This window comes from Agelaius tricolor, unplaced genomic scaffold (genome assembly GCF_023055355.1).
Source record: "Agelaius tricolor isolate 1412-34295 unplaced genomic scaffold, bAgeTri1.0.p SCAF_14, whole genome shotgun sequence".
Lineage (NCBI taxonomy): Eukaryota > Metazoa > Chordata > Aves > Passeriformes > Icteridae > Agelaius > Agelaius tricolor.
Window position 1 is genome coordinate 16,412,936 of NW_027269274.1, and position 16,436 is coordinate 16,429,371.

The following is a 16,436-nucleotide window of genomic DNA, read 5'->3' on the forward strand; positions in this document are numbered from 1 at the left end:
TTTGGGTACGTGTTCATTGTGGAAACCATGCGAATTTCGCCAGCTCTTTAGAAGCTCTGGCGATTAATAACACCGACAAGAAAACAGAACACAGTATCAGCCCAATTTTGATCTGAACGCTGCTGGTGCCTGAGGTTAGCGCTGCCGGGGGAGCTGAGCGCTGCCAGGGCTCGGGGCCGTGTCGCGGGCAGCCCGGGCTGCCGGGCGGGGGTCGGGCGGGCCCCGCTGCTGACCAGCACGGTCGGGCTCGGTGCTGCACTGCGGGCCGGCCTCCCGGGAGCCGCTGGGGCCGGCAGGTGCGGCGGGGATGGGGTGGGGACTGGAAGGGTTCGGGAGGGTGTCCCGGGACCGGCCGCTCCTCCTGCCGCCCTCAGAGGGCACGCGCCTCCACGCGCCTCGCGCCCGCGCGCGCCTCGTGCGGCCGCACGGGGAGGGGGGGGCGGCGCGAGCCGCGCGTGCGCGCCAGGTCCGCCGGGAGCGTGAGGGGGGGCGCGGCAGCCCCGAGTCCTTCAGGCGGCGGCGGCGGCTGGAGCGGCGGCTCGGGAGGAGGAGGAGGAGGAGAACCAGAGCGACGAGAAAGGGGCCCGGGGCCGCCGAGCACCGCGGGGCCGCCGCGTCGGCAGGGCCGGAGCCCGCGGGGGCCGCGCGAGGAGAGGCGCCGGGCCGGCGGCGAGCGGCCGCGGAGGGGAGCGGCGCGGCGGCCGGTACCGCCCGGGCGGGCGGGGGGCGACCTCCCCCCGCCCCCCGGCAGCGGCGAAGCGACCCCTGAGGGCAGCCCCGGCCGGAGCGTGGGGCGGGGGCTGCCGGCGCGGCGCCCCCGCTGAGCGCGGGGGGAGGAGAAGCCGCCCCCGCTCGATGAGCGGCGCCCGCTCGCCCGCCGCGCTCTGCCCGGGGACCGGCGGCCGCGGCCGAGCCATCCGGCAGCATGTGGAGTCCCACCGAGGAGGAGAAATACGGCGTGGGTAGGTGCTGCCGCATCCCTCCCCCGCCCCGCTCGCCCCCTCCTCTCCCCGCCGGACCCCGGGGCTGTGCTGTGCGTGTGGGGGGGCGGCCGTTCCCTTCCCCCGGGGCCGGAGGTGGTCGCGGCGCTGCCCCTCAGGTGGAGCCGGGATGGGGGCAGCGCTGCCGCGGGGCTGTGGGGGCTGCCCGGCGCTGCCTCCCCTGCCCTGCCCGCACCGCTGGATGCGCTCTGCGTGTGCTTCGGTTCGCGTTATTTCCCCGAGCGCCGCCGCGGCGACGCCAGAGACGAGCGGAGTTCGGGGGCCCGCGCTGGGGTCGGGATCGCACTAATAATCAGAAAACGAGTTGCTGAGCCCTTAATCTACTTAAGCGCGCGGTTCCCTTTTCCCTGCGTTTCCATCTGCGGAGCGAGGCGATGTGTGGATGGAGTTGGGAAGGGGCCGGCGGTGCCGCGGTGTCTTTAGGGGGCGTCGGTGCTGCACCTGCCCGGCCGCGGGGACGAGGGGGCGGCCGGCCGGGGGCTGCGGCGGGCCGGGAGCGGGGCCCCGGGGCCTCCGTGCGCTGCTTTTTCCTTGTTTTGGGAAATCAGATTTTACAGCCGTCTGGCATCGTGGTTGCTCTAATCTGAGGCATCACCGTTGGCGGCTTTGGTTTGTTATTTTAGCGTGTAAATCCCCGATAAAAGCAGAAATGTTAGATCTAACGAAGTGGAAGATACAGCATTTTTTACTTTCCTCTTGCTCATTTCGATTTATTTTTTTTAACTGTTGGTTTGTATTATAATAATAAAAGCTACTACTGCTACCCTGATTAGTTACTTAAACGCCTCATTAAATTTATAGTTATCAGTTGTGCATATTGATTTTTAAGTTCCACAGTGTGTAGTGATGATTGATTTCTACAAAATATTTAAAATAGTATCAACAAATTTGCTACATGATCTGATAACCGGAACTGTTTAAGTGGGATTTTGGCAATTAACTTGTGAGCAATTAGAAGCCTTAATGCCTCTTTGTTAAAATGCTTTCTGTTAATTTAATAATAAAAAAATACTTCTTATTAATTTTTAATCTTGTACAGCAAATATTTTGCTTAGTACATCCCACTTGTCTTCATAGTAAAGAGAGATGAAGCAAATCACTTTTGTTTAAAAAAATAAATTCAAATGCGGCATCAGATGAGAACCTGTAAGTGTAGGGTAATAAAAACAAGTGGCAGAAAATAACACCTGGGAGTCATTGCTTCCAATCCTGTTGCTGTGTCCGTTGGTCACTGGGAGTATATGAAGTTAACAAGCCGTGATACATCCCAGCTGGATGCATTCAGGAATACCAAGTTGTTGTTTTGCTGGGTTTCTTAATGTAGTTGATGCTGGACTTTTTGTCATACCTCATCTGCTGGGTAAAGGCCACCTCTGTTACCCTAGGATGAAACTGACTGCTATAATTGTAATGGATGCTTCAAAAAATAATGATCTGTCTTCCAAATCTTGTTGTTTTCCTTCTGCTTCTGTAGTTGTTTTTCTTTGCCGTGTCGCAGGGTTTGATAGTCAATGTTTGTTTTTGTGTTTGGCCCATGTGCTCAAATAAGAGAATCCTTGTTTTACCTTGATCCAAAAAAACAGGTGAACTAATTTTTTTATGCAGATATTTGAAAAGAAAAGCTGGTAAATCTCCATTCAGGTTGTAAACAAGTCTGGAAGAGGTGTGTGGAAGGGAGAGCAGTGAATGAAAACAAGTGTGATTTCAATGATGTTCCCTGGGCTGGAGGATATTCCTCTAAGGATGGGGATTTTTCTTTTGCAGACAGCACACCTGTAGGTAGGGCTGAGGTAACAGCTGAGTTGTGCAAGTTTTGATGATCTCTGGGCAGGCTTTTTTTATTCTTGAGTAGCTTTAATTACTTTTCCTGTAATTGAAATTTGTTGATAATCCTCCAGAGAAGGAAAATAGGTGAAAAATGCTGCTTATACCTGGGGTTTAGTTACTACAAGTGAGGAGTGGCATATCAGTTTTTCAAAAGTAGATCTGTCATTGCTGGCTGGAAGGGTCATTTTTGTGCATTTTGAAGCAAATAGTCTGCAGAAAGTGTGGACCTGAGGGTTTGCTGCTGGGAGGTGCACTGGCAAAAATAAAAGGTGGGGGGGAGGGGAAATAGCAGTGTAAATTATCCTGATTCCACAAGTAATATGTGCAAAAATAATCTTCTTGGCATGAGTCACTGTTCTGAGCTTATGCCTTTGGGCTTTAGTAGTTTGGGTTTGGTTAGAGCAGTCTCTGTCCAAAAAAACACTGTGTGTTTTCTCTGTGCTCCTGCTAAACCATGCCAAGTTTTAAGGTTTGCCTTTGGGTTAAGGCAATAAACTCTCTGTCCCTGTTGATGGAAGCTGAGTGGGATCAGTTATTTCTGTAACTGGAGTACCACAAAGAGGTTTCTGGTGGAACAGAAAGGCACATCTGGGCATCCAGGCCCTACCATAGCTGTCCTTGTGTGCCAAGGCAAAGCAAAGTGCCATTTGAAGCAGTTCATCCTGGTGCTGTTGCCTGGTGGAAGTAGGCTGTGCTCTGCTGCCTTACCTGGGTGTCTGGCAGAGGTGACAATTCACAGAAACTGGTCCTTCAGGAACAGACCGTGTTCCCCTCTCAGCCCCTGCCTGGGGAAGGGCTTTGTGTTCTGCCCTGCCTTCCAGGGAGCCTCAGAGGCGTTTCTCCTGTGCTGGCTGGAGCCCTCAGCAGATATTCCACAGGCTCTTGGCTGCAGGAGAAGGTGTGACATTTCCTGATGGCAATGTTGGTGCCTTTGGCCGGTTCTGGAGCTCTCTGTGCCTCCCTGCAATCACAAGAAGTTTTCCACACTTGGGGTTGTAGAACACCATTGTATTGCCCAGTCCTCATACAAATCACTGCGTGCATCTGCAGCAAAGATATTAAAAGATGGCTCAGGACATTTCTAAATAAATTAAACATTCTCCTAACAACCTTGAAGATCTTCCTTGATTTTATTTCTCAGCTGCTATAGCAACTACCTGGTGGCTGTTGTGAGTAATTCCCCTCTATTTAGAAATACTTATATTCAGTGCCTCTAATCCTAACTCTACTTTTAAAACTTGAGACTTGCTGAAGCAAAGCAGACAGTTCTTCCACAGGTGCTTAAGATGGCCAGTGATGAACACAATTAATAAGAATTCTGAGCTGATTATTGAAGACAAGGCTCTCTAGCCCTCTAGTGTTTTAGTATTTTTAAAGCAGTCTCTCTCTAAGAAAATATTTATTAAAGTGATCTGATTAGTTTAGTCTTAAAAAACAAGTATTAAATATTAATGTATTAAAAGAAAAAGTTAAATAGAACTCTAGTAAACAACATTTGGCTACTGTAAGAACTGATAATTTCATTAGGCTGTCAGTTTTTGCTCTTTTATTTTTGTGCAAGGAGCACATTTAGGTGGCTCTCAGGAAAGTTGTTTTTGTTTGGTTTTTTTTGTTGTTTTTTTGGTTTTTTTTTTTTTTGTTTTTTTTTTTTTTTTTTGATTGATGCTGTATCAACAAACCACTTTGTATGGCTGACCATATTAAATATGTATGTATTAGGTCGTGGAGGAGAAGGAGAACCTGCCTGCATCAACAGAATCTGTTCTAAGTTTATTCAAAGAATTAGGGATAAAATCTGTTGTTTTATTTAAAAATGCTTTTTAAATCTTTATTTTCACTGCTTACTTGGTAACAATTGAAATCGTAAGTACAAATAAATACAACTAAATTTTCCCTTGTTCTTACTAAGAAGGGATGGAACATCACAATGTCCTAGTTATGGTTTTGTACTGCAGCTTTTTGATCAGTATCTTGATTTTCTTTTTTCCCCCCCCTTGTCACTAGACCTTGGCATGCACACTTCCAGTTCATATTTATGCTCGGAAAAACAGGGCCGCAGAACTTAGAAAAGTCTTCCTTCCTTCCTCAGGGCTTTTGGCACAAGACCCTGCCTTAGCTGTTCACACAGGAGGCAGCTGCTGAAGGGGGCTGTGAGTGGCACTGTGGTTTTACTTGTTCACTGGAGTGGTTTGTTACAGGTTGAAAAATGAAAAGTTTCAGAGAGGTAGAGAAAAGTCCCTCTCCCAGATTAGGAAAACGTCTATTGTTTGGATGGGAAGCAGCATCAATCCTTGCATGAAGTGCTGTGGTAGGGACATAGGTTCTATTTCATTTTCTCTCCTGTGTCCCTGTGCCAGGGGATGTCATTGTCTGGCAGCAGGAGGGAGGTGACTAAGGATATTCTTCAGGGATCTGTCTTGGAACCAGAGCTACGTGCAGGGATGCACCTGAAACCTTCTGTGCTCCACTGCTTTGGGAAGTGCTGCTGGTACCTGGGGACTGGCTCAGGAAAATGGGATGATCCAGGGACTGGAGTCATTGCCATTCAGTACTTTGCTCCTAAGGGCCTTTTTTTTAACCTGTAGGCCTTAAGAATGAGCAAAGGCATTTGTCAGTCAGGGATCCTAAAGGAAATGTAGATGTGTTATTTGACTGGATGGGAAATGAATCACACCTTGAAGTGTCTCTGGAAAAGAGCAGCTCCCAAGATGCACCTGATGGGATAGGATCATATAGACAGGAGAGGCTACTGAAGTGTCATTAAATGTGGTGGGCAACTTCAGCTCCTGAGCAGGGTAAATCTGGGGTTCTGTGGGTGCTGATAGAACTTGGAGATGAAATGTCCTCTTTTGGGCAAGAGATTAATATAGTTTGGCTTGTCTGTCCTAGAAAAGACTAAGCCAAAGACGTTGTGGTTAGACCAGCTCTCATGAAGAGCTGATTTGCAGAACTGGATGAGAATTAACCTGTAAGATATCACTACTTTGAGATTATCTAAGTAGCAGTTGTCCACAAATGCATTTGCAGTAGAAATTAGCCAAAACTTTCTAAATACAGGAAGAATGAAGTTGAGAAGCAAATTGCTCACAAAGGCAAGAAGTGACATGTGTATGTTTAACAATTCATTGCATGGTTTGTATGGGAATGTGGGGGTGATCCTGGAGTAAGAAGTGATAGCAGTGCAATATGGAGTTTAAATTTGGATGATTTTATGGGTTTTAGAGCAATTTTCTCCATTTCTTTGTTATTGTGCTGTATTAGGTATTCATTTAAGACCTGCAGGACTTCAGCCACTGGCCTGTAGGGTGGGGGCAAAAGCACTTCCTCCCTGAGCTTATCCCCAGCATAGAAGGAATTTTGTTTTTAGAATGATTTTCTAAGGGTGGAAACATTTTGGTATTCAGGCTTTCTGTCCTCGCCTAACAATACATCCAGTAACAAGAGACATTTGATGATGTGATTTGGCAATCTTGGACAACTTTTCCTCCATGTTTAATGGAAATAGGGTTGGGTGGGGAAGAGCTTGAAATTGGAATTTCTGTGCAGATTAAAAGCTTCTGGCTTGCTGAAAAAAAAGATTAATCAGGTTCCATCAGGTGTTTCTTGTGTGCTTTGGGTTTAAATTCATTGTTCAAGTGTTCAGAGTGAAATTAGTGAGGAAATGTAAAATAATTTCACTTTTGAACCACTTAAGGGATAGAAAATTTGTGTGTGACTATGAGGTGATGGTGCAGGTTGTGGCTGGCAGCTGTGTGTGGGAACAGAGGAAGGATGACTGAAAGCAGCTTCCTTAGGGCACAGTCAGTGGCATAGCTCAGCTGGACTTGAGTCCCACTACCCTTGCAAAGCCTTTTCTGCAGCAATTCTGCCCTTCACAAGTCAGACTCCAATGCAGACATCAGGGATGTATGGACTATTACCAGAATCTGTCATTAGAAAATTCTCTACCACGTATTTGCTGGCATTTCAGAGCCCACAAGAGGGGGATGATTGAGAATGAGGAAGTTTTCTGTGTTCATATGCACAGTGACATGTAGATAGACAAGCTTTTATGATTAACACATTAAATAGTTATTTGGAAATGGTTCTCATACAGAAGAGCTGGAACTGCCTGATGGGACCAACAACTGGTGTTATTGGTGGCCATATGTATTCCATAGATTTGTTCTCTTGAGGAACAGGAGCGCTTTTCAGATGTGGCTGTGAAAACACTCAAGAACAGGACATCTGTGGAAAATTATTTAGCTCTTGAAGAGACTGATGCAACATTTCCCTCCTTCTGCAGAGAAATTTTTCTTTAATTTGTGTGGTTACTAAGTTTGTTGTGTTCTTCTCTCAGCTGTGCTATGCACTTAGGAAGAGGCCAAAGGAAGGATGCCACAGGATCTTGGTCCAAAGCCAGTTGTGATTGACAGTGGTCCTTCCACTGATTGCTTTTAAGTAAGTTATGAGTCAACCTTAAACTCACAACATTCTCACTTATTCTGCTTCTGTCTGCTCACTGAACCTCAGGGCAAATACAAAATATCTCACTCAAGTGCCTGATGTTAAAATCAAACCTCTGTTCAAGTTTTTCCATGTCAACATGAACTTTTTGAGGTCTTCTGAGATCCTGAAGGCATCTCTAAAGTTTTTTTGGCTGTAATTCCTTCCTCTTAGACATGTTTTAGTGTTTGTTCAAACAATAAGTCCTTAGTCCAAACTTAGGGAATACATTTGGAAGGCAGGGAACTGAGGCTTTGAGCAGCCTGAATGCTTTCTAGTGCAGTTGTGAGGTGATTACTTATTCCAAGGATAAGACTTCCCTCCGTCCCTCTTCAGCTTTTAACTACTTTTTCTTTTCTTGAGTCTTTCTGGATATTAAGCCTTAAGAAAAGCTTATGACAAGTGGTGCCAGCTAACTCTTGGTGATTAAAAGCAGCCTTTGTGCTTTCAGAGGTAAGCTGGTGTTCTCTGAAACATCTAGACAAACCTTTATTTTTATTTCAGTGCAAGGAAGCTTGAGCACTAAATGCTTTTAGTGTTGGCAGTAGGCAGTTGATGGAGTGGTGAATTGTTTTATTTTCTTTCAGTTGAATGTAAGTCCCTGAGCTACCCAAGGTGCCAGAGTGTAGCACAGAGTGCTTTGGCAGGTGTCTCACTGTTCTGGAAACCTCTTGTGGCTGTGGTTCTGAGCAGCAGGGCCCTTCTTCCCTCTCAAAATGTTTATGAACGAGATGTTTATGGGTACCTGCACTTTTAGTCTTCTGAACCTGATAAAGGAATCCTTGAATTCATGTCAGAGAAAGCCAGAACTGTTAAACAGAAGGCACTTGCTAGCAGTATATGACTGTTTGGGTGTCAGTGCACGTGGGCCTTTGCCATGATGGGTGGGCTGCCCAAACTAGTGGTGAAGGGAGCAGAGAGCCTTTCATAGGAGAATATCTCAGACAGTGCTGGATACTCCTGTAGGGAGCAATGGCTGTTCCCAGTAACTGAGTCTGGATGTGGGGGGATAGGAGGAGGTGTTTCTGTTTCACCCACCTCTTCCTTTGTGGAGAAAAATGCCTGTGGAAGTGTCTGCAGAAAGCTGCCTGCTTCACCTAGGCACTGCTTTGTGGAGGTGTGGCTGTGCTACATGGACAGAGAGTGCAGGCTCAGGTGAGAAAGTTTCAGCCAGAGTGGGACAAGGAATCCAAAAATACATGAATTACTGGAAAAAAGGGTGACTGAAAACTGTGGTTTGAACTTTGGTGCAGCTTTGTGTTTTGTTTCTCTCTCTAAATGCTCACGATCTGAATGACTGGTGACCTGAATTTTGATAAAGCAAAGATACAACAGTATCATTCTGCCAGACCTGTTAGAGCTGGATCAATGTTTTTGTGAAATAGTCTTGCCCTGACATCTGCTGTAGCTGTACAGAATGGAGCTGGACACTGCCTGTGGGCTTGGTGTGATGAGACAGGAGGGGAGTCCTCTGCATGCTTGTGCCAGCTCTGTCTCAAGGTGATGCTGTGAGGCCATTCCTCCAGCAGGGACTTGTTACAGTGGGAGGAGCTGTCCTGGGGCCTGCAAAGGTCCTGGCCCTGCTGTGTGTGCAGAGCATCCACTGGGAACCTGCCTGCTGGGGAAGCTCCCCTGGCACTGCATGGTGATCTACACCCATCCACCCACCCATCCATCCATCCATCCATCATCCACCCATCCATCCATCCATCCATCCATCCATCCATCATCCATCCTCCTGCCTGCTGCTCCAGCTCAGCCCTTCCCAGTGCACTGCTCTGAGAGGAGGGACCACTTGTCTTTCTCTTTTCCTTTTTAACAGATAAGTGTTTGGTAATCTCTGTGGTCCCAGGGGTTTATGCCAAGGAAGATTGTGTTTCAAGCACTGGTCTTGCAGAAGCAGCTTCTCTTTGGACTCTGGGGCTGAGGAGATAGAAAATAGGCTTCTCTCTCTTTCTTCATCACAGCAAGGCCCCAAACTGCAACTACAGATCTTGTTGGTTTGGTTTGGTTTGGTTTTGGCCTTTTCTCCCCCACTTCTGGAGTGACTGTATTTCTGGCAGAAGACCGTATTCTCCTTTTAACGGGAAAAAATAGTTTATTAAATAAATAAAACCAAATAATAAAGTTAATATAATAATAATAATAATAATAATAAACAACCTGTGTGGAGGACACAAAAATAGAAAAAGAGGATTTCCCTAACATCTCAGATGATGTGGATAGCATTAAATAATGCACGTTTGCTTCAGTCAAGATTGGAAGAGTTAAAAATCGTGAGAAGAAAGCATTTTCAATTTTGCCAGTCAAATGCTTTTTTTCTTTTTTTGTATTTTAGTTGCAAACTAAAAAAGTCAAAGTTCTTATGGGTGGATTGACAGGTTTCATAGATGTCTTCAGCAGAGTTCTTGTGTAGCAGCCAGTACAGGCTGACTCTATTTATAGAGTTTTCAGCTAAAATGCAGGAGCTGTATGCTGGTAAATATACTTTTATAAATCTGCCCTATCCTTCCCTTCCTGCTGCTCATTGAAAATGTGCAAACTGACCATAAATGCTCAGGGAGCTTTAATGTGTTGAGAACTTATTTAACAGATAGATGGGAGATCTGCAAATCTCATGCTGTAGCCTGTGCAGAATGGGACAGGCTGGAAGGTGCTGTGGGGTGATCCCTGAGGCCTTGCTGTGAGAACATGAGCCAGTGGTGTTCTCCTGCAGGCAGCCACATCCCTGGCTGTGTTCCTGGGCACCAGCATGGTGATGGAAATGCTCTCTTCCTCCTGTAGTTGCTCTGGGGCTGCACCTCACAGTAGGAGGTGGGAACACGGGGACAGAGGAGGGTCTGTGAGATGCAGGCTGGTACAAGCTGGGAAGTGGAGTGTAGGAAAGGGTTGGCTCAGGGATAGCTGCTGTCTGGGGAGGTGCAGACAGGGCCGGGCGCTTCTCAGAGCTGCAGGGTGAAAGGAGGAGCCGTGGGGGCGAGTTCCAGTCAGGGACAGCGATTCCCACAGTGCATGTGGGAAAGCCCTGGAGCAGGGTGCCTGGAGAGGTGGTGCAGTCTCCACCCTCCAGGAGAGCCAAACCTTGGTTGGTTTCTTACCTTGTTTCCCGGTGTGGAACAGTGAAGTGTTCAACAGGCTCACCTTTGCAGCCTGTGGAACGCAGCAGTGCAGAGCAGCTCCTCACCCCTCTGGGCAGAGCCTGCCCAGTTCTCTTTGCCAGCTGGGTTTGGAAAGAGGGAGAAGGTTTCAGAAACTGAAACAGCCTTTGCCTCTCTAGAAGGGAGAAAAAGCCTGCTGCATTCACTTTCTGCATAGAGGGAATGATGTATGGGTGAATGAACTGATGGAATAGAGTGACAGTGCAGTAATAGGATAGATCTTGCAAAGCTGGGAGCTCAGGACAGTTCCTTAACACAGCTAAAGCAGTGGACAACGCTGTGGGTTTTGGTCCGTTCCTTCTCTCCCACCTCCTGCCACCGGGATGTGCAAAACTATTTTAAACAGCTCATGATTTTTGAGCCCAATCTCTATTTTTATCTTGGAGGGCAGGGGAAGGATGCTTGCAATCCTTTGCTCTGCTACTGAATGATCACCTTTCTTCTCAGGCATCTGTTTCTTTTTTTGCAGGAATATTGTCCTGGTGCTGGTATGACTCAGTAGAAAGAGGCGGTGTTGCTAGGCAGCGGGTGAGCACTTTGCAGATGCCATGTGATGGCAGTAAGCTGCCTTGGAATAATCCATTGGTGGCAGTATTCCTGGCTGAGGTTCTGTACTGCACAAAGAAAGAAGCATCTCTGACAGGAGCAGATGCTGCCTAGCAACTGCCACTGCTCCCCGAGCAGCCTGAAATACCTTCACTTAATGGTACTGTAATTTAGGCAATACACAGAACCAAAGTGTAATGCCTTGCTTTCAGGTCTGAGGTGTATTCTTCTTCATCGAGATTTGGCATAAAAGTTCATAAACACCATTAATAAGGTCAAAAAAATTTAGCCCTCTTCTAAATCATGTCTTTTGTTTAATCTGTACTCTTCGATTGTAATGTTTGGATGGCTTTTAATCAGCTTTTGATAATCTTTTTTGTGTGTGTGTATTACATTAGTGCCTGGCAATTCCAATCGGATTAGAGCCCTGTTCTGTGTCATGTGTACCAGTGCACTCTGCAAGAAATGCCCCTTCTGCAAAAATTTCATGTTTTATTTGGGTTTTTAAGATGTAATTGGATATATCCTCTCTTCCATATCTAAATTATTCATTTTGTCATCTCGCTTAAACACAGGAATGTTTTAGAAGTGCTGGACCTGGGGTCTGTTCCCTTTATTCTTTGTAGATGTACTTACTGAATGAGGCCTGGACTTGCAAATAAATCTGCAAGTCTCAGATTCATTTCTGGCAAATAATTGAAACCCTCACCCACAATTAATAATTTAAATACTTGGAAGGTGTATTGTGAGGGTGAAAACATTATTGTAGGTATTTGTAGAATAAAATGGAAATGTTTTTCTTTTCATTTCCTCATGGTTCTGCTCCCTTGTCAAATATTATCAGACTCTAACTGTGCAATCTATGAAGCTGCCAGGTTTAATCAAGCAGTTCCACAAAGGAAAAAAATTAATCATATTGGCCTTTAATTTTGTTATAAAAATGTGAAAGGATTTTTTCATCATAAACTCCATCTTGTTATTTTAAATTATTAAACCCACAATTTTCTGTGTTCAAGAACTTCTGCTTTTTGCTGGGAAGAGCTTTGTAGTTGTGAGAGAGGCTCGGACTGGAAGGTATGGGGAGGTTTGGGAAGTATTAATGCAGTGCTGCCCGTGGGCGTGGTTGTGCAACGCGGTTGCCTCACACAAAGGTAAAGCTAAATCTCGCCTCTCTCTTGTCCTCTGTGGGATAATTTGTGTCAGTGCTGGTTTTCCTGCCCAGTCATCCTGCCCTGGCCTGGAGACTGTTCCCTCTGCCATCCCTAAATGCACCAAATCCACATCTGCTCTTCTTGGAAAATGCATTATTGAGCAAAGGTAGCTTAGAAAATTCTCAAAACACAAATACCACGGAGTGGAAGAACAAAAGTTGTTGTTTCACTTGTTTAATACAATTCCTGGGAGTGCTGGTGCACAGAGGCCAAACAAGTGAACCCCCATTTCTGGGATGGAAGAGTCGTGTGGAGTTCTGGGCTGATGGGGCTCTTAAAAGTGGATGTGGTTCCGCAACATTTGGGTGGCTCCATAAGAAAATGCTACTAAATACAATATAAAATCAATACAAATAAAAACCTTCTTTTAGGAAGGCCCAGTCCACAGATGTCTCAAGTTGGAGGAAGCCACATCCTTACTCTTTTCTAATATCCTTCATCCCCCTCCTTGTTTTAGCTTCTGTTAGGGAAAAGTATTAGATTTAGAGCCATCTTAGGTCTCACCTGGTGACTCTTGGGTTACATGGAGCCTTTTTTATCACCTGGGTGTCAGAGGGAAGAAAATAAAGTTTATCTTACTCAGCTCTTAAACCTAGCATATGTTGTGTCATACTAGACACTTTTAATAGCTGGATTAATTGGAAAAAATATTTTAGGGAAAGATACATTCTCATCATAATATTAGTTTATCAGTTTGGAGTAATTCCATTATTTTCTTAAATATTAAATATTAGCTCATTTGATAATGATCTAGTATTTAATTAAATCTTTCATACTAATCAATCTAAATCAATCTAAGGCTCAGGGATTGACTTGTGTTCTGTGTTAACTGGTGACAATGAGTAGCAGTTGAATACAAAATGCTGTATAGGGAATGTGAAATTTCAGAGTTTGTGTTTACCCTAAGTAAACACATACTCCAAATTCTTAGCTGGTGTGATAGAGGTGTGAGTTTGAAACATGCTTATGTGTTATAAAGCATAAATTACACCATCAGAGAACTTGAGAACTTTGACGTTTGTAGCACAGAGCACAATTCAGTGTCTGCTCAGTGTGATTATACCTTGTCAAGGTGTTTTGGGTATGGAGCAATACAACTGCAGCTGTGCCTCTCCCATGTGTTCTCCCCATCATTCCTCCTGGAATGGGTTTAGTTGGAGATCTACTGAGGGATGGTCAGTGCATAATCTGAATAACTGCAAGCTGAGTGCAGTACACTCAGTAATTCTTTATAAAAATTAAATTACATACTTTAACCTGAACTACTTGTTCTGCAAGTCATCTAAAAATATTGCATGCCACCAGAATTTTAATAAGGCAGATAATAATATTGCAATGACTTGAGAACTGGAAAAAACTGTCATGAAGTCAAAGAAGATCTGTCTTTTGTAAATGGAGATGTGTTGAAAATTCACAAAATTACAAATTTCCCCCAAATTAACCCGTAGAGTCCATTAAATCATGGCCTTAACAACATCTTATGATAAAGAAAAATCAAAATGTGGTTTAGCATATTGGATCTGTTCCAGTAGCAATGATTTCTATTGTGGATGTGAAAACCTGGGAAATAAATAATAATTTTTAATGATTTAGCCCGATTTAATGATTTAGAGACACATAGTTTAGATTTGGAGAAGGAAAAAGAAACAATGTAAACATGGAAAGTTCTTGAACTGATTTTGTTTCTCAGCCCTCACTTATTTAAGTTCTTCTGATTTTCATTGTTACACCTTGGACAATGAGGAGGGAAAGGGCTCTGTTCCTTTATGAAAATAAATTACTCATGAGCTGAACGGATATTATGTAGTGTAAATAGAACATTATGCAAGATCAAAATATTTTTGTAGTCTTCAGTGAAATGTGTAGAAATAGGTTAAAAAAATAAGAAAGTACATGAGAAGGCATATAGCCCTGTCAGTTCATTGCATAACTGAGTAAATGCTAAGAAAAAAAAAAAAGATGTTTTAAGGGTATGAGCAGCTGGATGTGTTGGGCTGTGTAGTTCTCTGGCGTTTCCCTGTTGTTGTCCTGGGTTTTCCCGCTGTTGATGTGACAAATGTGACACATTTCTATTACTGTGCTTATCAGGGCATTGGCATCCGTTTGAGAAGAGAGATGATCAGTGGCAGCATTGCAGCCCAGGGGAGACTGGGTGGGCAGGCTGGGGCACGGGAACCTGAATTGGAAAGAATTGTAAGAGCAAGATACATTTTAAATTATAGCACAGCAAAAATGAAACCACCTGTGTGGCTGGCAGCAGAAAGCAACAGTGACACAGGTGAAACCTGATTCAGCATTTCTCTCCGGGTTGTGCTCTCCTCTTTGCCGCCCTGGAGTTCACATGAGGTCCCAAAGCAGTCACCGGCCCAGGACAGCAGAAGCGGAGGCGGTGGCTGCTCGATAATCCCCGCCCTGCAGCCCCGTCCCAGCCCCGTGCCTGCCCCGGCAGTCGGGGCGGAGCTTTCCCCAGGCTCCGCTGCTTCCCGACCCGGGCAGAGCCGAGCGTGGGGCACATCCATGGATTTGTCCTGTTGGCTTTGGAGTTTGAGGGATTATTTCATTTCTGTCACCCACGGTATCTCATGAGGAGCTTCACAACTTATGCACTGTGTGGAAAAGTACTTTAATTAAGTTCCGAACTCTGCTGCTTCATTTGACACTGCTCTGCTTTCTGAGCTGGAAGAGGTGGATAGCAACAGTTCCCTGTGCACCTTCCTTCAGTTCTCCCCTCTCCACCCTTTCAGCCTTCCTGGTACAGAAGTCCCATCGTGGTTAACAATCAATCACATAAAAGTCCTTATTCAGTCCTTGCTATGTTCTCTCACTTCTTTCTACCTGCTCTTATTCTGTTTAGTCCTTTTTGGCAAAGGGGAAAATGGCACATGGGGTTCATTGGGAATTTTATGCAGTACTGTGGGCCATGGTGTCTTCCCTTTTTCCCCAAGACAATATTCTGTGTGATGTGGGGTGGTCTCTGACAGTGGTGAGCTCTGAGTTTTATGGTAAGACCTCTGACACTCCAGGGTTCCTCTCAGTGTGGCACTAGCAAGGGAGGAGATGATGATTTTGTGTGTGAGCTGAGGATTGTTCATCCCTCATGCAATGCCACGCAGGTGAACTGAACACTGCTCATCTGCCACTTCTGCTTGTGGGGCTTGGGTCCATCTATAGCTCTTTCTTACTCTGAATAGCCTCAGTGGCCTTATAAACTTTGTGGCTTCTCTAAACAATGAGCTTTTTGGATTATTTAAAGACACTTGAAACAGGAAAGATTCCAACAGAGATCCCTTCAGAGCTTGCTGCTCAATCTGTCCTCACTAAGGGAAATGGCTCTTTTATTTGACATCACTTTGCTGATTATTTATCTGTGCAAACACCTGCCCACTTTATCACAGCCAAGTGCAATTTCTCCAAGAGCTTTTGAGAGGGGCTGTTTGAGAACATAGTTTGTAAAACCTCCTGAATTGTATCAATTGGATTGTCTTTGTTCACATAGCAAGGAGCTGCTTTAGGTGGAGCACAGGAGGAATCAGAGGTGTGCAAAGATGCATTGGCTTAACAGGTCCTGTTTGTCTTTTCATGCAGTTTCTCTTCTGCTGGGGACTTGCAGTGCAGCTGTTTATATTATACTGTGTCAGGGCATATCCATGGGCAAGGAAAAATCTGCCATCTCTTGGATCCTTGACTTTTGAAACCATTATTTCAATGCCATCTGTTTTTATATGTTGTACCCCACAATCCCTTCGTGTGTTCTGGTACAGCATGAGAGTCACTGCCTGTGTGAGTGTGAGCTGGGTTGTGCCTTTCTTACTGATAAATTTCAGAGGTGAAGAGGGAAGGATTTCCTTTGGTCCAGTTTAAGTACCACAGATAAGGGACTTCAGTCTTGGAGATAATTCCTGCATCACATGGCATGTGGTGCTTTTTCAAAGCTTTCATCCTTAGTGAATGTTGGCTGTAACTGCTGGCTGAAATGACTGTGAGGGGAACTGTGACCTCCTTATAGAGCTGAATGATGGCAAGGGGCTTCATATCTGAAAATGGATATTAAATATTTCTGCAGTGTGTCCTGGAGTCCAAGAAGGATCAGTCAGATCTGTACACTGGTGGGTAAAAGCTTTGCTTTGTGCCTGTTTGGATGATGTGTTACTTGTGTGTTCTGGTGACCGAGGACATGGATCTTGTAAGAAATGATGGGAGCTTATGGA

The 16,436-nt window shown here is 45.4% G+C and overlaps 1 protein-coding gene across 10 annotated transcripts in view; it reads left to right on the forward strand.

The window, feature by feature from the left end:
* Positions 1–451: 451 nt before the first annotated feature.
* Positions 452–16,436, forward strand: part of DOCK3 (dedicator of cytokinesis 3) — a 185,912-nt gene continuing 169,927 nt past the window's right edge. For 8 of the 10 annotated variants that reach the window (XM_071439935.1, XM_071439936.1, XM_071439939.1 and 5 more), the window contains exon 1: positions 452–962. In XM_071439935.1, the coding sequence (XP_071296036.1) occupies positions 926–962 (37 nt within the window). In that variant the 5' untranslated portion in view covers positions 452–925. The remainder of the gene's footprint in view (positions 963–16,436) is intronic. The other 2 variants (XM_071439942.1, XM_071439945.1) reach the window with 1 other exon arrangement.